Source organism: Squalius cephalus (assembly GCF_949319135.1).
Source record: "Squalius cephalus genome assembly, chromosome: 15".
NCBI classification, from domain to species: domain Eukaryota; kingdom Metazoa; phylum Chordata; class Actinopteri; order Cypriniformes; family Leuciscidae; genus Squalius; species Squalius cephalus.
In genome coordinates this window covers 18,477,043-18,501,335 of record NC_137136.1, presented here as the reverse complement: position 1 = coordinate 18,501,335, position 24,293 = coordinate 18,477,043, and the positions used below count along the sequence as shown (strand labels likewise).

At 40.4% G+C, this 24,293-nt stretch overlaps 1 protein-coding gene and 1 long non-coding RNA gene across 3 annotated transcripts in view; one reads left to right on the top strand and one right to left on the bottom strand.

Moving 5' to 3' along the window:
• The window catches only part of LOC307172706, a 118,317-nt gene that overhangs the window by 60,961 nt on the left and 33,063 nt on the right, over positions 1-24,293 (top strand). The window lies entirely within an intron of this gene.
• LOC307172920 (uncharacterized protein) lies at positions 18,897-21,499 on the bottom strand. Its single transcript, XM_079895678.1, has 7 exons — positions 21,330-21,499; positions 21,059-21,186; positions 20,831-20,962; positions 20,685-20,709; positions 20,535-20,588; positions 20,326-20,425; positions 18,897-20,171 (listed from the first exon to the last, which is right to left on the bottom strand). Exons 1-7 carry the CDS (start codon positions 21,409-21,411, stop codon positions 20,156-20,158), a joined length of 537 nt encoding a protein of 178 aa, XP_079751804.1. The 5' UTR covers positions 21,412-21,499; the 3' UTR covers positions 18,897-20,155.

Genomic DNA, 24,293 nt, shown 5'->3' with positions numbered 1-24,293 from the left:
TTCTACATCTGTACATGAAAACAGCACTGGGACTTTTCACTTTTCACACGATTGGGCTATAGAACCTAGACAATGTTCTCAGGGTAAAAGGAATAGTCAACACTCCCACACACAAGGCAAAGGAATCGGATGTCTTGATACTTCTCGGAAGCCACAAATCACACACATGCGGAGCACAAGAGCATGCACAGGCCAATTTGTGGTGAAGGGGGAAATGGAGTATATGAAAAGGATGGATGACTCAGCAAAATGGACAGAGGGTATTGCAGAGTCTTTTCAGCATGCCAAACAGAGAAAACAAATGTCAGTCAGAAGGGGTTCTAACAGTGGAGCTTTCTTAACGCCTTACTTGTTGAGAAAAGAGCTAGGAGAAAATAGAAATTGGTGTGATTTTTTTCTCTCTAAGTTATTACAATTCACTCTTTCCTGTATGATATTTTGTTATACGATAGCTGAGGTGACACATGAGGTGATCTTGATGGAATACGATTGGCTCCAGCAGCAGTAAAGGCATCCTTCCTTTCTAGACAGTTTTTGATTCTTGGTAGCTACAGTACAGCTGTGACCTCTGAGAAGAGCTTGAACTTCATGTGCCCTCCTCTACAATGCAGTAATGTTTGTCTCTATTAATATGCTGAAGGAGAATAGCTGTTTCAGGAGTAAAGGTCCTTGAAATCCCTTTGAAATCATGATGAAGAATACATGTGGGGTCATGGAAATAGTACTAAGTCACTAAAAGGTCCAATTTAAAAATAAGTTGATCTTTTGTTGCTGCTGGTAACATGTAAACAGACCAATCATCTGATCAACACTTTCCCAGCAGACACATCTGTGAGAACTCAGGTTGTAAAACTAGCCAATATTGTATTGGCAGGGTGTTAAATGAGCTGGAGATCTCAAAGACCACTTCAATGTCAGACAAACCCACCGTGTGCATACTTGTGAGCTCAGCTGTCTATCAGATAACATAATGAGTTACAGACTTGACTCACTTACATCTAAAATGGGCCATCAGTCAATACACCATCACAGTTCTGCTCTTGTCTTCTAAGCTGCTGAACTACTTTGTAAAATGATCTCAGCTGTATAGAGAAATCAAACAGTTACTTGATTCTAGACAGCAGGGGTTTTCAGTGCTTTGAAGGCAGAAGTCATTACAAAGAGCATATGATGCAGTGCATAATGCTTTCACCTAAGATACAAACATCATAAAATCTATAGCAGTGCCAGTTTCACCTCAACAAATGGATGGCACATTGATATAAATCAATTGCTACAATACAGTCTAGTGGGAAGTATACCTATGTCAACAAGATAGGGACCATTTCAATTCAACCCCTCCAACTTTACTCAAATTAAGTTAATGTAGATTTACAACATTAGTTGTTTGTTTGTTTATTTTTTTAACACGTTTATAATTGAGTCCATGTTTGGTGCAGTGTCAATGCAGAGTGGATTTAACTACTGCATTAGATGTGTGTACTCACTGGCACAGCATTTCATTTAATTTTGCTTTCACAGCAGCAATTTAAAAAACAAACAAACAAACAAACAGGGTTGTACAGTTTTTGCTCTAGCACTCCAAAGCCACAGTGCTGGTTAGTCCAGCACATCCCACATGCTCACTAAGTGCCATGCTACTTACCTAGTTCTATCCCACAAACCGACTGGACCACTAAAAAATAAATATATTAATAATACAAATAATAGAATGAATAATTTTAATTAAATACATAAGTTAAAGATAAAAAAAATTAATTCACTTATGATAAAAACATTCAGTACACATTATTTTAGCCATCTGTGCACATTACAGGCAAACACATGTCGTATTAGATGACTAAAAAGGACATAGTAAGAATATAAATTATTAAAAAGCCAAAAAAGTTGGTTTCCTCATGACTTGACCTCATTGACCTCAATGATGTTCTCTTTAAAGTCATACAAAATGTTAAAGAGAAATTGTCCATCATTCAGTCTCTTTCCTGTTCATTGCAAGACAACAGATGCACCTAATGTCAGTTTGATTCCCGAAAAAGAATTTTATTAACTCTTTCATTCTGAAATTTTCCTCAGACCCTCAAGCGGCCTCCTTGGGGGTCCCCAGATCCATTTGAAACCCACTGGTCTAAAGAGAGCCAGATTCTTAATTTTGACATGTACAGGACAAACACATAGACACATTTGTGTACTATCAGCAGATGACACAGGCTAAAAAGCTAAATTACAGCTTGGGTTTTTACATTATATCTGCATTTCATAAAGAGCATCACCACCAGTGTTAGCGTCATAATCCTTATACACTTAACATAGCAGCAGTCAAGGGAAGTTGCTCATTTTAAAACTATAACATCTGCCAACCACTGAAGGACAAATTCAAGAGCCACTCAATAGTAAACCATTAATTTGTCTCATATTTACCACCGAGCTACTTTCAAATTTCACAAGCTTTTGGCTGCCTCGTAGCTGGTGCTAATTCCCATCTGAGCCTAGCTGTGACATTAGGTGCTTTAGCTTATTTCACCTGTAGTATCTCTGCTCGTTGATGCCTGTTATTTTGGAGCATTTCGCTGCCTCCTCCTCCATAATTTTTTTCCTTTTAAATCTGACCTTCTCAGCGCCACCTTTCCCTTTTCTTTTTGGCCTTTCCATCATTTAGACTCACTCACACACTGTCTGTTAAAGGTGCTCTAAGCGATGTCACGCGTTTTTTAGGCCAAAACATTTTTTGTCACATCCAGCAAACATCTCCTCACTATCCGCTAGCTGCCTGCCCTGAACACACTGTAAAAAAAACGCGGTCTCTGTAGACAGCCCAGGCTCCACAAACGGCAAGAAAAACAAACTGGGCCAGCCTTGGCCACCAAACATAACAAACAGTGTTCCAGCCAATAACCGACAAGAATGATTTGGGGGTGGGGGTTGTGGGGTTAGTGCGCGTGCACATGAAGGGGGGTGTGGGGAGTGGAGGAGAGAGAAGCATGAAGAGGGAAGTTAGCTAGAGGAGAGATGTCCTAACAACGACTTGCGTTAAAATTGTATATTCTTCAGAATTTTGATATGGCCGACACACGACCAAAGAGACGACGTTCCGATGAACAAATAAACAATAGGGAAAAGGAGAAGGAACGCGAAGTCCCGAATTTACATCGGAAAAGCGGTCAAAAGGTGGTGAGAACTCCGCCGGCAGAAGCTTCCAATCCGACATTCAGGTGGCTCTGTTTTTGCTGGACAGGTGGGTAAATCCAGTAGAGTCCTGCACGGGTTCGCGTACCCGTGGGTACCCAACGGGTGACCCGCAAATTTTGCTCAAACGGGTGAAAAATATCCAACTGTGTCGGATACGGGTGCGGGTCGGGTCGGACACAGGGGAAACACGGGTCTAAACACGGGTTTAAAACAATCACATGCAAACGTAAAAATATATGCATATTTTTAGGAACACATCTACAAAAATATGCCTGTATTTCAAGTTTATAAAATAATTTAAAATCCACATCAGTTTATTTGTGCCCACGTGCCACGCCCTCCCAGGAATCTACACTGTAAAAAATTTCTAACCCTCCCAAATCAAAAATTTCAAGTGACCGATAACATCTACATTTTTCAATTGGCCCAAGTGAAATTCTGTAAATTATAAAATTAAATTTACAGATTTTCACTTGGGCCAATTGAAAAATTTAGATGTTATCGGTCACTTGAAATTTTTGATTTGGGAGGGTTAGAAATTTTTTACAGTGTATAACGTTACCTAGGCTACTTTCACTTTTAAAAATTCATCATAACCACGCGCGCGATCTGCTTGCAGTCGTCGAGATGGATGCTGAGGAGTTGAAGAAAAGAATAGCTAGTGTAGTGGAGATTGTAAAGTTGTCGACAATACGTCATCAAAAATCTAGTCCAGTGTGTGGGAGAAATTTGGAGTTAGCCTATCTGAAGAAAATATTGTGAAAGGCTTATTTGCTGCATTCATTTTCGTGTTGGATAGCCACAAACGTGGAACTTCATCGCCGAGGAAGCACGCAGGAACTGTGGTAACAAACCAAGCAGTACTATCGAAAAAAGTATTTTTCAAATTTAACACTGTTAAGTATGTGTGGTGTGCATGGTTCATGACTGTTTCAGGAAGCACGAAAGGGAGGGGGAGGGGACGGGATGAGGAGGAGGGAGGGTCGAGCTAGCCTCCATTTTGTTTGACAATACTTCGAATGTCAACAAGAAGTGACGTCACCCAACATCGCTTAGAGCACCTTTAACGTTAAACTTCCAAAACGTGACAAGGAAAAAAAGAGGTGTTCGATGGCTTTATGTCATAGGCCGACAGGCTATGCCATTTGGGGCGGAACCAGAACCAGAACCAGTGAGGGGGGAAATCAGAAAATTCAACTGGAAATAAATACTTGTTAAGAAAACATTAAGCACGATTTCAAAAATATTTGCAATGCCCTGTGCCCTAATATATGGTATGAAATGTGGCACTGCATTCATTGGACCACACAGTTTTGTTCTAATAAATAAAAAACAAAAAAAAGACTGTCCTCTTTTCATTCTCAACTCTCAAATAGTTTGGACGTTGGCTTGAAGAATAACGTTAGATGCTCAGCTTCTCATCTGCGGTGATGCGTGTTGCAGTATCGTAGTCATATTTTGCTATAACATTAGCCTATAACACGCTCTCACACGTTTCTTTTTTTAAGCACTTTTGGGAGGAGTAAAATTTACATATGTGGTTTCAACAACCAGATGCATTTACACTTGTCCAGTTTCGTGTGGAATGTGGCCCAGACCACCTCCTGTAGTGGTTTGAGCGATCGGATTCAAATCCGTCTCGAATGCGTTTCGGAGGGCATTTACACGGTCTTTTCATGATCCCGATCACAGAAAACGCATGAAGTGGCCAGGTGTAAACAGCCCCATAGAGTGAGCATTTAGTAGTATTTATACTTAAAACTATTAGTTTTTCTCTGCACAGAGGAATGGAGCTTCTGACATATCAAATTTGGTAAAAAATAAAATCAAATAAAAAGTTTCTCAGAATATTTAATGCAGAATCAATATAAATGTTTTACACAGGAATTACAATCACGAGGGGAAAAAGAAGAATGATTTCTATTATAGTGCATATAGGCATGCCATGCACTATAATAAATCATTCTTCTTTTTTTTTTTTTTTTTTTTTTTTCCTCCCCTCGTGATTCCACATCTCCTTTTGTGTTCTTTGGAAAAAAGTCTAGCTGGTTTGGATCAATAGAGTAAGTAAATTATGACATAACTGTATGTTTTGGCCTATATTAAGACTTCCACAACCATCTTGAGGAGAGAAAGGAAACACATGACTGCAATTAATTTTTTTAACAATATTTCACCTGACTTCCAAGTTCTGATGCAACACAACAGGGAGATTTCCAGTCAGCTCTGTGGAGGTTTGTTACATCTATTTGCAGACCTACCATCTACCTGCATTCAAAATGCATTGCAAAATCATTTCACTCAGGGAATTTCCCTCTGACACATGTGACTCATTTATCTGAAAGAGAATGCACTTTTTTTTCACAAAACATACTTCCAAACTAGTGATGTTACATTTGACACTGAAGCTTCAAAGCGCGTATCGAGTTGGCTACGCAGCGCAATTTCTCATGAAGCTCCGTGCCGGAGCGCGTATTGTTTTCAGAGAAACACGTGATCAACGAAAAACGACGCCTCACTTTCTTTCCAGTCACTTGAATGCTTCACTTTGCGTGTCGGAATGTTTGAACCCAGACCAGGTTTTTGGAAGTTTAAGTCCATTTACTAAAATGTATATTTATTATTATATATTTACTTTTGCGTGAGCACGAGAAAACTATCGCATGCTCACGTGTTACAATTTCCAGTTTGCGTTATAGTGTCATTACTACAAATGTAGGAAAAGGGATGAGATGAGAGTGTGTGGATACAGTTGGATGCATAAAAGCCACTAGAAATGAAAGGAGACCAGAGTCTGTTTTTTTTTTTATGGATATCAATGGAGATGGAGAAGAGGCTTCACAGAATCGTTTTTGTGAAGAAATAGCTTATTTAATGAGTCGACTGCCTGTCCACTAATCTTCAACACGTTTTGCGCGAAACAATACTTTTGTTGAATGATAGGCTATGTAGATTTTACTATGATAAAAAGGTTATTTTATGAGAGAATGCAAAGAAAGGAATGTCGTGACAATAGGATCCATTTGCGACATTACCATAGTATTTAATAGTAATATTGAGTGATATTGTTATTGTATATGGTCTAAAGAAAGTATAAAATACAGATGTTTTCTTTCTTTGACTTTCAGGTTTTACCAGTTATGATAAGACTTGAATTGTAACTGATGTATGCATATGACGCTGATATTATGCATTTTAATGAATAAAGACAACATTAATGTATTAAAGAAAACTATTGCGTGCTCACGAGAAAACTTAAATTTTTGCTAAACTTAAAAGTGTTGTCAACTGCTGTGTGCTTAATGATGATGATATAACGCTTTGTCATGAATGGTGGTATAAAAATATTTTTAATTAATTAAATATGTATTAAATTACAAATAAGTTTTTAGTGTAATCTGAAATGTATTTTTTTGCGGTCTGCAATGCCTACTTTGCAGCTAATAGAGATATTCATGCTTTTTTTGTCCTACAGTAAAGCACAGTCCACAAAAATGCAGTCCTATTGTACCTTTACTAGCGATGTAACACCAAATTTATTCACAAGACCAACGCACTAATATTCCACAAGAAACTACTCGGTTACTATCGTAACCTCAGTTCCCTGAGGTAGCTATACGCAGTGGGGAAACTCCTTTTCCTCGATTTACTGAAGCTTTTATGTAAAACGCATTTGCAGCTGCACAGCTAGCACATTGAGCGTCTGGCTTGCTCATAGGCGGTGCTGCAGCAACTGCACATCCAATGGCGCGGGCGCCTCTGACGTGTAACCAATGAGCATCATCACACGTCAGAGCTCCCCAAGGGGGCGTGGCCTTAGCCTATAATAGCCCCCCGAATTCGCCATTATAGCAGGTTTCACGACTGAAGCGACAACTCACCAGGTTACTATAGTGCGGCCGGCTACGCAATACTCATTCCCTATCTCAGGGAACTGAGGTTACGATAGTAACCGAGTAGTTCCCTTTCGAACGGTCACTTCGTATTGTGTAGCTATACGCAGTGGGGACGCCATGCAAAACGCCGCACCAGAAGTAACTGGTTGCCACTGAACTCAGGACCCCTGAGCCAATAGACAAGCCCGAAACCATTATATATATCAGACCGGACACCGTCGGGTCTTATAAATATATATGTGACAGTAACAATACCAACATAATATACTAATGAACCCAGACACCGTCGGGGCTATCAGCATAATACAATATAACCAGCAAGCGGGTTTTATATGTGTATGAATGGTTATGCACAGTAACAATGTAGACAAGACCAGACACTGTCGGGCCTTTATCATACCGAAAATACCTTCGCTTGTAGAGAAGGCACTTTCATGTTATAAAATTTCATAAATGTGGAAGGCGAGGAGGACCAGCCGGCCGCATCACAAATATCTTGAATGGGAAAGCCAGATGACCAAGCCCACAACGAAGCCATGCCTCTAGTCGAATGGGCCTTAATACCTATGGGGCAAACTTGACCCGCCGAGGCATAAGCCATAGATATGCCATAGCCACAATCCATCTAGACAGTCTTTGCTTAGTGACTGGATCACCCTTGGATCGGCCACCCAAGCAGACAAAAAGCTGTTCTGACTGTCTAAAAGACGCAGAACGCTCCAGATAGATTCTCAGCGCTCTGACAGGGCAGAGAAAATTAACCTCCCCATCCTCAGCAGAAGGGGGAAGAGCTCATAATGTAATGACCTATGCTCTGAACGGCATTGAGAGCACTTTGGGTACATAACCATGCCTAGGTTTGAGGATGACCTTAGTGTCACCTGGACCAAACTCCAAACATGAAGGGCTCACTGAGAGAGCCTGCAGATCTCCTACTCGCTTGATAGATGCCAGTGCCAACAGGAGAGCAGTCTTTAGCGAGAGAGGTTTAAGATCAACCGACTGGAGCGGTTCAAACGGCGGGCCCTTTAAAGCCCCCAGGACCATGGAGAGGTCCCAAAGGGGCACAGAAGGGGGTCTGGAGGGGTTGATTCTCCTAGCACCCTTCAAAAACCACACCACCAAATCATTTCTTCCTATTGATTGGCCAGCCACCAGAGCATGATGTGCAATAGCTGCCACATATACTTTGAGCGTGGACGGGGAGCGGCCCGCGTCCAACAGCTCCTGCAGGAAGGAGAGTACCACAGATACCTCACATGACTCTGGGTTCACACAGTTTTTCAAGCACCAGCTGGAAAAACCTGACCATTTCAAAGCATATAGGCGCCGAGTAGACGGGGCCCTGGCTTCAGAGATAGCATTTAAGACCTTCCCAGGAAGGTGCCTGGGTACCCGTTTAGGGGCCATACATGGAGGGCCTATAAGACGGGTCGAGGGTGCCATATCGTCTCTTTGGCCTGAAAGAGGAGGACTTTCCTCATCGGAACAGGCCAAGGGACTGTGTCTGATAGCTGAAACAGCTCCGGAAACCACGGTCTGGATCTCCAGAGAGGGGCCACCAGCAGGACTGGGCACCCGCTCTCCCTGATCCGTTTGATAACTTGTGGAATCATCGAGACAGGGGGAAAAACGTAAAGGGGACGGTTGGGCCAGTGATGGGTCAACACATCCCTGCTTTTCGAGAAGAACATTTTGCAATGGGTGTTGGATCTCGAGGCAAAAAGGTCTATTTCGGCCTCTCCGAACCCACTCCATATCAGACGGACCGTCTGTGAGAACAAGGACCACTCGCCTAGGGGAGTGTTGCCCCGTGAGAGCATATCCGTGCCCAGATTCTGAACGCCTGGGATATGCATTACCCTCAGAGAGCTCAGATTGGTCTGTGCCCATATGAGGAGGTCTCTGCCCATATGAGGAGGTCTCTCGCCATGGCATACAGGTTGCCTGACCTGATGCCGCCTTGGCGATTTATGTAAGCCACCACTGACATGTTGTCCGTGCGGACCAGGACATGATGACTTTTTAAGTTTGACAGGAATGCTTTCAGGGCCAAACCAACCGCTTTCATTTCCAGACAGTTAATGTGTAAGCTCTGCTCCATGCTCGATCAGAGGCCAGAGACAGGCTTGCCCTCGTGCAGCGCACCCCAACCCAGGTTGGATGCGTCTGTACACCACTTTCCTTCTGGAAACTACTCCCATGGTCACACCCTTGAGGTACCAGTCCTGAGCCCGCCAGGGAACCAGGGCTCTTAAACAACCGTGATTCACCATGATGCGCAGGCTGCCTGACTGCCATGCATGGGTTGGCACCCGGCGTTTCAGCCAGTGCTGCAGCGGGCGCATGCGCAGTAGTCCCATACAGAGTACTGACAATGCCGCTGCCATGAGACCGAGAAGTTTCTGAAATTCTCAGGGGCGCGCGCTCTGAACGAGGCTGCTAGCGTCTGCACTGAGAGCGCACGCTCTCATGTGAGCCGCGCTGTCATCGCCACAGAGTCTAGAACTGTGCCCGGAAAGACTACGCTCTGGCTGGGGGTCAGTTTGCTCTTGGTGATATTGATTGTGAGACCCAGGCATTTCAAATGGCCGAGAATCAAATCTCTGTGAGCTATTAGCTCGGTTCTCGACTCTGCCAGCACTAGCCAATCGTCGTGATAATTCAACACGCGCACTCCCTGATGTCTCAGGGGAGAAAGCACTGTATCCATGCACTTCGTGAATGTACGGGGTGCTAGGGATAGGCCGAAAGGCAGAACTGTGTATTGATAAGCTTGACCCTCGAAGGTGAATCTCAAGAATGGCCTGGTTTATCTGAATATGAAAGTATGCATCTTTCAGATCCATCGTGCCAAACCAGTCCCCCGGGCGAATTTGCGCGAGGATGTGTTTGATAGTCAACATTTTGAACGGCCGTCTCATGAGAGCTTTGTTCAAATGCCTCAATCTAGTATGGGTCTGAGACCGCCGTCTTTTTTTCGGAATTAGAAAATAACGGCCGTAGAACCCCGAGTATGTTTGCGCGGGGGGATTAATTTTATCGCCCCTTTTGCTAACAAATTCTGTACTTCGGCGCGAAGCACGTGACCCACGTCGCTTCTCACTGAAGACTCGACAACCGCCTGAAACTTTGGGGGTCTGTGAGCGAATTGGAGCGAGTAGCCTCGCTTTATAATGTTTATGACCCAACTCGACACATCGGGGATGGCTTGCCAGGCCCACGCCCGTGTGGCTAGGGTTTGATACACAGTTTGGGATGGGCCGCCTAACACAGGGGGACCTGATACCCTTACATTGTGATTTGTGCACATACTGAGTGTTGGGACTGACTGTACAGGCTTTTGTCTGTTGAAAAGTCAGTGTAACAACTGGGAGGGGGCCGCCTAGTGAAGGGGGACCGTGAACCCGTGTGTTGTGATTGTGAAACATACTCTTTTTCTGCTTTACGTGGGTCGCCGTGAAACGGCGTTTGTTTGTAGAGGCGCGCGCAGTGCAGTGGGCCTGTTGACAATAATAAAATCTCCAGCTGCCTGAATTAGACAAGGAGCTGTGAGAAGTGTCATGGGATTTTGAGCAGTGACTATCTGTGGCGGCGCCCGCTTCATAGCGGGCGCGCTGACTGCAGTGATAGTGTGCGGCATGAGTGGCGCGCTTATAACGGGCCTAATGACTGATTTGAGAATGTTCCCAGCCACCTGTGAGCAGGGCCTGTGGGGAACATTTATTTCTCACTCTGTTTGAGCTGCTGTGAGAACAGCAATAGTTTGCAGCGGTGCACGGTTTAACGGGCCCCTAGGCTGCAGTTATAGCTCTGTTAGAATTGTGATTTAACATGACTAGCTGGCCATGCTTCATCCAATTGCACTCCTGCTGGGTTTAGATGGGGGGCGGGATCAACGTTGAGCCCGACCAACCCCTCTCCCGGACGTTGTCAAAGAGGGTGAGTCATGCGGGGGCGGAGCCGGCGTGAACTCGTTCGATTTGGTGAAAAGATTTAGTCCAGCCGAGAAGCGCGAGAGTCTCAGAATCCACCACTGACAGAGGGAGATTGACAGAGAAGAACTCTTATAACACTTAGAATGGCAGCTTGTTCTTGCTAACACAGTCTCACCCCAAAACGTCACATACTGACGGGTCTTGACCATACGGCAACATACGACGAAAAGGGTACCCCTAAAACGTCCATATGTGACGATTCGGGTTATGGGTAGGTTTAGGTATGCGTTAGGGTACTGCTAGGAGGCGCTGCTGGTGCGCTTATGTCTTCGTCTCATATGGACGTTTTAGGGGTACCCTTTTCGTCGTATGTTGCCGTATGGTCAAGACCCGTCAGTACATGACGTTTTGGGGTGAGACCGGGCTCTTCTTGCAGTGAGAGAGAACGGTTTCAGCGTGGTTGATTCCAGGCATGAAAACCGCGCTGTTGTGTCTGAAACACAGAGAAGTTTCTGCGTGATGAACAGAATGTAAGGGAGCGGTAGCGGTAGAGAAAACGCGCTTCTGTGTGACGTGCAAAACAGAGGGCGGGGTAGCTCTCCTGTGTCGTAAAGAGAGCTAGCCGCTCGAACATCTACCCACGCGCTTCTTCCGTCGAGGCTCGACGAGGGAAGAAAACGGGGGGAGCACGAGAGGCGGTTAGGAGAGCTAGCCGCGAGCGCATGATGTAATAAGCCCGTAGGCCTCATGCAGATGCATCCGCACGTGGCACACATCCGCCGGCAGAGAGTGCATTTTGCGTGGAGAACTCCCAGGCACGAAATGCAGCTCGCGTGTCCATCGGCCTCGTGCAGCTTACCTCCGCACGTGGCACAAGATGAACCAGGCATATTAGAAACACTAAATTTGCTAGTAAAAAGGATATGTATCGTCATCGCCGGATAGCCACAGGTGACACGGCGTCAGGGGAAAACGGCAGAAAGGGCGTAGTCCGCTGAAATAGATGCTCGCTCAGGCTGAAGGGCTTGTTCAACGGCGGAGCTCAGTAAAACAGTCAGAGACATGAAGTTGTCGCTGAAGGAGTGATATCTGCTGTAATGGCGAATTCGGGGGGCTATTATAGGCTAAGGCCACGCCCCCTTGGGGAGCTCTGACGTGTGATGATGCTCATTGGTTACACGTCAGAGGCGCCCGCGCCATTGGATGTGCAGTTGCTGCAGCACAGCATATGAGCAAGCCAGACGCTCAATGTGCTAGCTGTGCAGCTGCAAATGCGTTTTACATAAAAGCTTCAGTAAATTGAGGAAAAGGAGTTTCCCCACTGCGTATAGCTACGCAATACGAAGTGACCGTTCGAAAGGGAACTGACTGTCTTTTTTTTTATTATTCAATAAATGTTTTACAATAGTGCAAACATACATTTCTTAGAAATATAGAACATTTCCAAAAAAACATATATTAAACAAATGTAGTCAATTTTGCACAACCATATATAAAAAGGAAATAAATAAATAAAAAACTGAAAGAAAAAAAATAAAAATAAATAAATAATAATAAACATAAAACAGCAAAGACAAATCATGGTGCATGAAAGATCTCATCATATTTTTTCAGAAAAGACGTACATTTTCTATTATCAATTGTTCTTAGTGATTTGATTAAATATTTTACTTCACAAAGGAAATCATTAAAAGTGGGAATTTTCTTAAGAAACCTTTGCTTGTGAAAGTAAAATTTTGCCACAAGGATAAGGAAGTTAACAGTAGACTCTAAAGATTTGTTTGGGTTTTCAAAAAAACAAATTAAAGGGAACTGACTGTCATAAAACTTTGAACTGCGTGCACTGACGTCACTGCCATTATAGGCTGAGGTGCCTCGAACAGAACGCATTTTCCGATGGTAAGAGACACCCTCTCATCTCCCTATAATAAGACAAATCTCTGGAGGCATGCTCCAGTCCAAGCACACTCTCATCTCATCCCTATTGCCACATTTGTAGTAATGACACTATAACGTAAACCGGAAATTGTAACGCGTGAGCACGCGATAGTTTCGCGATAGTATAAATTATATTTTTGGGGAAATTGAACCAGGAATAGGAAAATCACTGTACGCGGATGACGGCGCAATATGGAAAAGAGGGAACCTGCAGTAGGGGGAAAATGCAGGATGCAATAGATGTTGTTGAAAACTGGGCTAATCAATGGGGATTTCGGCTTTCAGTTGCTATAACCCAGCTAATATGTTTTTCAAAAAAGAAGAAAACTCCTGAAGTTAAATAAAAATTATATAATCAAACATTAGAGCAGGTAACAATCTGGGAATGTGGATGGATTCCAAATTAACTTTTGTGTCTCCTATTCAAAAGCTAGTTGATAAATGTAAGAAAGGAGTTAATGTGTTGAGGTGCTTGGCAGGAGTGCAATGGGGTGCTAGTACAAGGCATTCTCTTAAAAGGGTATGGCTACTGTGCATTAATTAGGTCATCAATTGATTATTGTAGAATATGGCTCAGCATCAACCTCACTGCTTACTAAGATATATGTGATTCAAAACCAAGCTCTTTTTGTTGTGTATTTTGAATTTGTTGTGGAGCTTTTAGAACCTCTCCTGTGACAGCTTTGTACAATGGGTAAAATGGCACTTGACATTTGTGAAATTCAGCTAAAAATGGTATATTGGACTGGTATTAAAGGTAATTTTACAAATCACCCTGTCAAAAAAATATTGCAAAACTGCTGGGAATATGATAAGACCTATCTGAATAGCTTTGGCTGGACACTATGCAAGCAGGCTCAACAAATAGGTATCAGTAATATCAATATAAACCCCACAGTGGCTCTGCCAGTCTATCCACCTTGGCTCTTCTATGCCAACAGTTGATCTGCAAATAAATGAAAAACAGAAATGTTCAAAAAGAGATAATAGTGAAACTATTTAAATACTGAATACTTAATTTTTGTTGCAAATTCATACGGTTCAAAGGAATGGGCGTACAGCCGCTGCAATGTATATTCCTCACTTTAAATATAAATCTGCAAAAAGAACTGCTAACAATATATCAGTATATGCAACAGAGATGGTCACTATTCAGATTTAGCCTTACAGTGTATGAAGAAAACCAACCTACAACAGTAGTAATTTGTTCAGATTCATATAACACACTTACAAGTATATTGAATGGAAAATCAGAATCTAGGCAAGATATATTAATAGAAGTACAAAGTATGTATAGAATCTGCCAAATGAGAATTAGAGTAGAATTTTCATGTTGGAGTGAAGGGAAACGGGGAGGTGGACAAGATAGTTAAACAGGCTAAATAAATAAATTTAGACATACACATATCTTTGTGTAAATCAGAAATGAAAGGGTTAATTAAAGAAGCTGTCAGAGATGTGGCAAGAAAAATGGGATAAAGGAAACAAAGGACGACAATTGTGTAATATACATAAACAAGTTGGCATGCAAGAACTGATTATGGTAATAGAAGGGATGATACAGTTATATCTCGATTGAGAATTGGCCACTCTGCTCTTAATAAATCACTCCAGATGATAAGAAAACATGAATCCGGTCAGTGTAATCACTGTGGACTTCCAGAAACTGTAGAGCATGTGCTGATTAACTGTAGGTTAACTGTAATAACTAAACCACGGCTTCTTGGAGCTCCTTTTGGCTCCTTTTCTATTTGATTTTGACACGACACCAGAGATGGTCTGAATCAGTAATTGCCCCCTATACCCTCAAATAGGGCATTATTTGTAGTGGTGTTTGAAACCATAGTGACCGTTAGTGAGTGCACTCATTCAATCCCAGTGTTGAATTATAAAACAATGATTCGTTTTCTGTCTATAAATGTATCCAATTGTGGGAAATTCTACACCGTTCTGTGAAGGAACATGTGAGCGGTGTTTCGACAAGACTCTGCATGACAGTCGTAACCAGAAAGGGGGATCCCCAGAGTAGCCTACAACACTGTTTCAAAAAGGGAAAGTCCAGCCGGTGTGGTGAAGTGATGAGCCCCAGCTAAGGACCCCAGTAGTATGCCTGATCTAAAGCTGTTCTCGTGATTCTTAATGTAATCAATCAAAACCGTCTGTGGTTTACATTTTTTAATATAACTCCAATTGTATTCGCCTGAAAGACGAATGTCATACACCTGGCTTCAGGGTGAGTAAATCATGGGCTAATATTCATTTTTGGGTGAACTATCCCTGTATTTGTGTTTTGTATACTCTAGCAGTCCATGTAGTTCTTTATGTAAATAAGCAACCATATAGCAACATGACTCAGCCATATCTTGACACAAAATCTCGAGATAGTGTCCTGGGCGTAATTTGTGACTCTAGGAGCCACAGGCATTTTTCAGTAGAACATTAAAACGTACAGATAGTTTGTTTCACTTGGGGCAGTGTAAAAGTAATTGAAACCAGCTTTATGCACCGTGGCATGAAAAATAGCTGTGGTTTCAGAACAGTCATATTCACTAAGCAAACCTGTCTGCCCAGGAACCACAGTGTCACAGTCATGTTAAGTCTGTTTTAGGTTCTTGGACTTTCTGTTTTGTTTACATTCATCATGTGTGTTCTTTGTTTTAGTTTCCCGCCACTCATCAGTCACCATGGACACTAACACCAATCATCACAGCTATTTGTCTTTTAGTTCATCTTTTAGTTCCTCCTTGTGCACTTTTCAGTTGTCTGGTATTGTTTGTGTCTCGTGTTAGCACGCTGTTTAGCACTGTGGCGGTCTGCTTGGATCATTCTAATAAACCATGCGTGCTATATTCCTCATCTTCATTGAACCTAAGCGTTATACACACAGTGAGTAATTTACATTTAAGCTTCACTTAACTCCTCTTGTGATTCACTTTAAAACTGTAATCATGTGGCTTTATGGTTAAAGCACCCTCTTTACAATACCGCAGCAAAAGTGTGTGGTGTTTGAAGTGTGCCTCTATCATAATTCTAGTCCTTGGCACGGTTTCTCTTGGTGAAGCCAGAACATGAGCCCCACAGGATAAGCACATTTAGATTTTTTTACCACCAGCAGTTATGTTTAATGTTCACACTCGCAGATATAATTTTAATAAACAAATCAGCTATAAGAAAGATAGTTGGATTTTAGTGCAAGGCATTTTGAATTTCTGCATTTCTCAGCACTTCAAAAGAAAGGAAAACAGTTTTAAAGTGTAAAACCAAGGAAGTAACTTCACACGGCATGGAAGGTCTTATCAGATTTTATTAACAGAAATCCCTTTAATAAGACAACTAGATAACAGTGGCAAAAGATTGTACAATATAGCCTACTAATATATTTGAAAAACATTGTGATTTAATGTAAAAATAGACATTCAAGATAAGTATAAGTATGCATCTCAAAACACAATGGCAGCTGATACTAAACTTTTATCATTATTGATCAATATCATATTATTACACATAATATGACAAATATCTTCCTTTCATTTTCTTTAAGTTACGATATTCATTATAGACAAATCAATAGTACCCAATATATTGAGTATATACTTTATCAGATATAGCTTGTTGGCACACAGCAACACAACCATTTCGATTAATTTTGGGTATACATACACTACTGTGAGTATATTAACAGTTCACTTTCAGAAAAAAAAAAAAAAACTCAACAGCAATACCTTGTAAAGTACACCTTTATACCTTATCTAGCCCTTAAGGTACTAAAATTCACTGTTTAGGGGCAGATAATGAGTTTACTGTCCCAGTGACAAGCTTGCTATAAGCTTTAGATGCCTTAGATAACAATTTTCTCTGGATTAAACTAGTAATGCATTAGACGTGTGTACTCACTGGCACAGCATTTCATTGCATTTTGCTTCCACAGCGGCAATTCAAATACGGGCCCTGGTTGTACAGTTACTTTGCTCCCACAAAGTCTAGACTTAAAGGATTGGTTCACTTTCAAAAAAATGTTTGCTGATAATTTACTCACCCCAATGTCATCCAAGATATCCATGTCTTTCTTTCTTCAGTCGAAAAGAAATTAAGGTTTTTGAGGAAAACATTCCAGGATTTTTCTACACAGAATGGACTTCAATTGCAACCAACTATTCCAATGTTCAAAGAAGGTTCAAATGTCTGTCTCAATGCAGCTTCAAAGTCTCTACACGATCCCAGTCGAGAAATAAGGGTCTTATCTCGCAAAACGATCGGTCATTTTCTAAAAATTTTTTAAAAAAATGCCCGTCTTGTACCATCTCTGAGATGCGCCAGATGGCGTATTACGTCATCACGTTGGAAAGGTCACGAAAAAAAATTAAATAATAATAAATTAATATCTGACGATTTTGAAATTGGAGGAGAAAATGAGATGACATTTTTCGCCCTTCCCTACCTTTTTGAACCGGAGTACACTTAGATGCCGTGACGCGTGACCTTTCCAACGTGATGACGCAATGCGTGGCACATCTCAGAGATGGTACACGACGAGCATTTGTGGTTAAAAAGTATATATATATATATATATATATATATATATATATATATATATATATTATTTTTTATTTATTTATTTTTTTTTTTTTAGAAAATGACCGATCGTTTTGCGAGATAAGACCCTTATTTCTCGACTGGGATCGTGTAGAGACTTTGAAGCTGTATTGAGACAGACATTTGAACCTTCTTTGAACATTGGTATAGTTGGTTGCAATTGAAGTCCATTCTGTGTAGAAAAATCCTGGAATGTTTTCCTCAAAAACCTTAATTTCTTTTCGACTGAAGAAAGAAAGACATGGATATCTTGGATGACATCGGGGTGAGTATCAGCAAAAAAGTGAACTAATCCTTTAAGAGGGGGTTTACAATGACAAAACAAACAGACATCATTCGTTTTCATTTTCATTAAGATTGTGATTTCTGGTGAAAAAGTTTTTCTGGTGAAAAAGTTTATGCAAATGAACAGTGTGATGTAAATACTATCAGTGGACACAGAAAGCTGTCTGCCCCCTGATATGGATACCACAACAAAATAGGACCACCTACGGCTATGAGAAAATCTTGGTAACACTTTATTTTTATGGTCCTTTTTGATCATTCTGTTGACTATAAGTAACTTTGCACCTACATGTCAACTAACTCTCATTAGAGTATTAGTAGACTGTCTGCTTAATATCTGCTAACACTTTGTTTTGATCCAGCCCAACAGACATTCTACTGACTGTAAGTAACTTTGCAAGTACATGTCAACTTATTCTAAGCCTACTAATTATTCTAATAACTAATTCTATAAAAAAATAATAATAATAATTAAAAAAAAAATGTAAACATGCATACTAAACACACATGCCCCCTTGACATCTGTATGAGTGCTTGATAACCAGAACTTGGATTTATGAAAAATAATTTTTTGCTAAATTTAATCCCGAAAATGTACTTTTATAAGAAATACATTTTCAAAAACACACACTCTGGTAATGTAATAAAACGTAATACAAATTTTATATTTTTACACTAATAACAGTGTCATCATCTGAATAGGAAATTAATTTACTTAATATAGGCTAGCCTCAGTGGTGAGCGACTTCTTTAAACAGGTATGCTGAGTACCCCCCTCTGCCATACGTATTACCAACATTACACCTCAAATGATAAGGGATTTTATAGAGTTAATATTAATTAGCGAGTCCACAAACTCATTTTCTCAAATTGTTTGTGTATGCAGAGCATTCACAGCTTATGCACTGCACGCCCCTGGTATATATAGTATGTATATGATATAGAGCTTATAAAGTTACTTCAACATTATTATCAAAATTAGTTTTAGATAATGCAATTTTTCCTTCATTTTAGTATCAGCGCCTCAATGGTCTTGCCTTAGCACAGGTCAGAGTTAAAAGGATAGTTCACCCTACAATTAAAATGAACTCATTATTAATCACCCTGATGATGTTTTAATCCAGTATGCTGTTCTTTCTTTATCGGACCACAAAAGGAGAATTTAAAAAAAATATATAATAATGTCCCACTCGCGCTTGTCCATATAATGGCAATGAATAACGACCATCATCAAGCTTTTTAAAAAAGACCCAAAAGTATCACAGAATGGTCCCATGCGACATGTAGCCTACGATATGAATTTTAATCCATTATTTAAAGAAAATTCTGACCTTGGCCGGTGGGGGCGAGTAGATGTAAACTGTTGCGCTAATAAAGTCTTGTAAACGTGCAGTCGAGTACAAAAGACCAACAGCCATAGTCAGCATTTTCATTAAATATGAACCCTTTTTTTACATTTCCGGGTTTCTCAGAAGCAGTTGGGAAGTCATAATAGTTGGGTAAACATCTAGAGCAGTGAATGAGAGACTACATTATTTCCCCCCATTTTCTCAAATAGAAAAAGAAAAACTGCACAATTGTGTTTTCAAAAAGAGAGAAAGAGATTGATAACGGCACTCAGAAAATGTCTATTTTACCGTCACTCCCATAGACGCTGTATTAGAAAAACCTCACAGCAGCGTTAGTTTCTTGTAATTTTATGCAAAGGTAATATAATACAAAGGATTGTGTTATAAATGTATAATGTAATTAAATGTAATTCTTAGCAGAATTTACAATGCTGATGACAGTTAAAAAACGTCATCACAATCTGCATGAACTCCAATAGGCCTACTCCAAGAACACTTTAATATGACGTGTGTCGCATGGGATCATTCTGTGATACTGTATCCTCTTTTTTTAAAAACTTGATGCTGGTCGCTATTCACTGCCATAACATGGACAAGAGCGAGCGGGACATTTTTATAAAAATGATCCTTTTGAGGTCCTAAAGAGAAAGAAGGGCATACGGCATTAGAACAACAGCAAGGTGAGTAAATGATTACTTAATTTTCATTATAGGGTGAACTATTCTTTTAAGGTACAGAACATTTAGATTAAAAGACCAACACAAACCCCTACAATCTATAAAGATGAGATGCTAAAAGCTACTAAAATAATGGAATGCTATTGTAAATGAAATAAAGAAAATATTACAGCACGTAGCGATTATTTCGGACATTTAACGCTTTTTACAATGTGACAAACAGAACATGTCTGGGCCAGTCTCTCTGGAGCAAGGTGGGGTGCTTTGCCTGAAGGCACAAAGCATTAATCTCACACCACACCATCACTGAAGAAAAAAAAAGGCAGAAGTCTTTCCGTGAAACATAACCTAGACAAAAATCTACATAGGCTATATTGACTGAACTGTAATGGTCTTTATTTCTTCTAATCAGACATAAGTAGCCTACAAACATAACCCTTACATATCATACCCAACTCACCTTTTTTTATTTCCGAAACAGCAACACAAAATGGCGATAAATGCACCTGCACCAACAATCCCAATTAATCCCAATAAAACAATCCCCCACAGGGGTAAACCTGCCAAATATACAAATAAAAAGATAGCAAAAGATAAGGGTAATTAGGATTTAGAGTAATCAGCAAGGTGAATTAACATCAAAACATTACAGACTAAACCTGCTTTTACCGTGGTTGCCATCTTCTTGGGGGTCATGTGCTGGTGAATGCTTCTTATCTGTAACTTTAGATAAATACAATCAAAAGCATAATTTATACAGGCTAAACTAAAAAAGTATTAGTTTCTAGAGCATGTATGGTGAGGATGCATTATGCTTACCGGTATAATTGATATTACAGATGCACTGTAAAAGAAGAAGAAATATATTTGAATGGCATAGCAATGAAGCACACTGCATTTAGAGCCAAACAAGTGTGCAGCATATTTATTAGTGTGTAAATTAAAAACACATCCATTGCTCCTACCATGCCACAGTTAAGTTGCCATTGCAGGTTCTCGCAGACACGGACTGTCAGGTTCTCAGATGTTACATTCACTACAATTGATAACCCCCGTCCACCGGCTTTCGGGGTTGAATCGACAATAAACGTGCCATTCTAAACAACAACAACAACAGTAAACTGAGGAATTACAAAACATTTGATTGTTTTAAAACGAAAAATGTATCGATTAAATCCAGAACAGCAAACAACCTGAAAGTACCATCCTTGTTCTTGTTCTTTGCAACTTGTAAAGCATGTGATGTTCGATGGCACGGTGTATGTGAATCCCTTGGACGAGCGCAGACTCTCGCATGCTATTTCCTGATTTGCAGGGCAATCTGACCCGAAATAGAAAATTCCATTTAATTAAACGACATAATTCTTCTAATTTAACATTAATTTAATGATTCATCAGTGATGTTGAAACGGACTACGGAGTTCACCGCGCATGTTAAGAACAAAAAAGTGGAAAAACTCTTACCGTTAGATCCCGCAGACTTTGGAAGAAAAAGAACAAATAGACCTACAAATAGTAGCGCTAGGCCTATATTGACACTGGCCATCGGATGGATCGTTGCTGTCACGAAGTCTGTTTCACCTGCTCTGTCTCGCCTCCCAAACTAGGAGCAAAGGAACTCGGGAGATGTAGCGAGTATTTGAGGAAAGAGTGGAGCGTGGGCGGTCTTTCCCGTAACTTGAGCCACAGTGAGCACGGACTCCAGACAATCAGGACGCAGCACCCACTCGCATATCGGGAGGGAGATTATGGTGAAGATTGCACAACTAAAATCTAAAGAAACTGTCGGTAGTAACAGTGAGTTTGTTTCATGATAGTTCGTGTTCGTGTTGTTAATGATATGATGCAGTGAGCTGTTTAGCACTGTTACAGTTTCTCTTGCATTATGTTGGTTATTGACAAGCAATTGATTAGTCAAATTCGAAGGATGTTTTATCAATTTCTGAGTGTATGACGTATGAGTGAGTTGCAAGTATGTTTTTTTCGTTGATTGTTTGGACGTTGATTTAATGCACTGAGCACTGTTGTGGTTTATATAATCATAACAATGTTAACAGCAGAATGCTAAGTTTAATTATTTTAAGTCAAATTAGAATGGTATCTTATTTTTCCAGGCAATATATATTGTAGCTTATAATTTGAGATTGCATTTTCTAAAGAGCCTATGTCCAGACCAGACGTGCAGAGATCCTGAGTCCCATACACTGTAAATTATTTAGGCCTATTAATGATAACATATGTTTTTGCATTGCTTTAATTCATCCAAATAAGTTAAACAATTTTCAACTTTTTTTATAAAGATTCAACTTTATTTAAATATAAAAATGAGTTTAATTCAATTTAAGTTGAAATGACTTTAACATCCAAGTAAAAAAATTAAGGCAGCATTTTTTTAGGCTAGTTTGCTTTTCTTGCTTAAGAAGACAAAGTATTTAAAAAAATCCTTTAAGTGTATTTTATTAAAATCTAATATAGCCTAATTACATTACAATTCGAATGAATTCATTCTGAATTTGCAACAATTGCTTTTGAATTAAATCTAAAAATGTAATCAGGAATTAAATCAAATCTAACCAAGTGTTTAAACTGGGGCATGATTTTGACATCGGTGAGGACATTCATTACGGACATACTAATGAACATGTGACATGTGCAGGCCTTGACATGTGCTGGTTTAAGCAGGGGAACCTTCCGTGCCATGCATGATTTCAAACCATGACGTCTTAGTGTATTACCAACAGTAACCTTGGAAACGGTGGTCCCAGCTCTTTTCAGGTCATTGACCAGCTCCTCCCGTGTAGTTCTGGGCTGATTTCTCCCCTTTCTTAGGATCATTGAGACCCCACGAGGTGAGATCTTGCATGGAGCGTCCGAGGGAGATTGACAGTCATGTTTAGCTTCTTCCATTTTCTAATGATTGTTCCAACAGTGGACCTTTTTTCACCAAGCTGCTTGGCAATTTCCCCGTAGCCCTTTCCAGCCTTGTGGAGGTGTACAATTTTGTCTCTAGTGTCTTTGGACAGCTCTTTGGTCTTGGCCATGTTAGTAGTTGGATTCTTACTGATTGTATGGGGTGGACAGGTGTCTTTATGCAGCTAACGACCTCAAACAGGTGCATCTAATTTAGGATAATAAATGGAGTGGAGGTGGACATTTTAAAGACAGACTAACAGGTCTTTGAGGGTCAGAATTCTAGCTGATAGACAGGTGTTCAAATACTTATTTGCAGCTGTATCATACAAATAAATAGTTAAAAAATCATATATTGTGATTTGTGGATTATTTTTTTTTAGATTATGTCTCTCACAGTGGACATGCACCTACGATGACAATTTCAGACCCCTCCATGATTTCCAAGTGGGAGAACTTGCAAAATAGCAGGGTGTTCAAATACTTATTTTCCTCACTGTATATTTTAGCACTGTAAGTTACAAGCACTATAACTCCATATTTGTCATGAGTTTGTTGTCTACTTTATGAATGAAATGGTGATGTATGGGTTCCTGAGCGCACAACTGGATGATTCTGGACAAACTTTAGTTTACGGCATTTGCGTGACAGTGAGAAAATGGAAGTAGCTTAAATGTGGCCAAACCTTGTACTAGTAATCTCAGTTTCAAAGATAAAGCCACAGACATAAATAATGTGGTTGTTAACGTGGATTTTAGTGTTAAAAAATAACTCGCTAAGAATTTTTGTATAAAGTTATACAGTTTCACAACTTTAACTAGTTGTATGAACAGTGGAAACTTAATGGCACCATTGACGTGCAGTTGGAGAGGGACATGATGCTGCGCTTTTTTTTTAAACAAGTGCTAAAGCACATTGTGCAACCTAGCGTTCCGGGGACACAGGGACATTTTGGGACAGCCAAACAGTGGGAATTTCCTTGCCATTATTGAACATTATTGACCTATGACCCTGTGCTGCAAGAGCAGATCAAACGGCCCAAGACTATGTCCCACCCGCTGGTCGTCTATATATGAATCCATTGTTGCTATTCGGTACAGATATGTGGATGTAATGAAAGCACTGACAAAAATATATCTGACAAGTGACAAGAAGCATGAGCGTGGTGAAGCAGCAGGAAAAAAAAAAAAGAAATTCCCTTTCATTTTTCAAGTGATTCAACATATTAAACTTTTGGAGAGTGTGAATGCTGTATCTACAATGCTTCAAGCTACAAACGCTGACATGCAGAAGGCATTGACATTGCTGGACAACACCATTCAGAGCTTGTCTGAGTATCGTGGCGCTTTTGACCAGGCAAAGGTTAAGGCACAGACGGTCAAGTTAAATGAACACCATTGGTTTCTAGTTGGTTTTACATGGTTGATTTTATTGCGTTTTATTTGTTCCTGTTTTGTTAAGATTACTTGTTTTAATCACGTGGAACCACTGTCCATGAATGAATGAGTGTGACAGTGC

Bases quoted from the DNA above. Each gene is read 5' to 3' on its own strand.
- LOC307172920 (XM_079895678.1), bottom strand. From the start codon at position 21,411: ATGGCCAGTGTCAATATAGGCCTAGCGCTACTATTTGTAGGTCTATTT. The intron at 20,589-20,684 runs GTAAGCATAATG...ATTTATCTAAAG, and splicing joins CTGTAATATCAATTATACCG to TTACAGATAAGAAGCATTCA. The intron at 20,426-20,534 runs GTAAAAGCAGGT...TATATTTGGCAG, and splicing joins CCAAGAAGATGGCAACCACG to GTTTACCCCTGTGGGGGATT.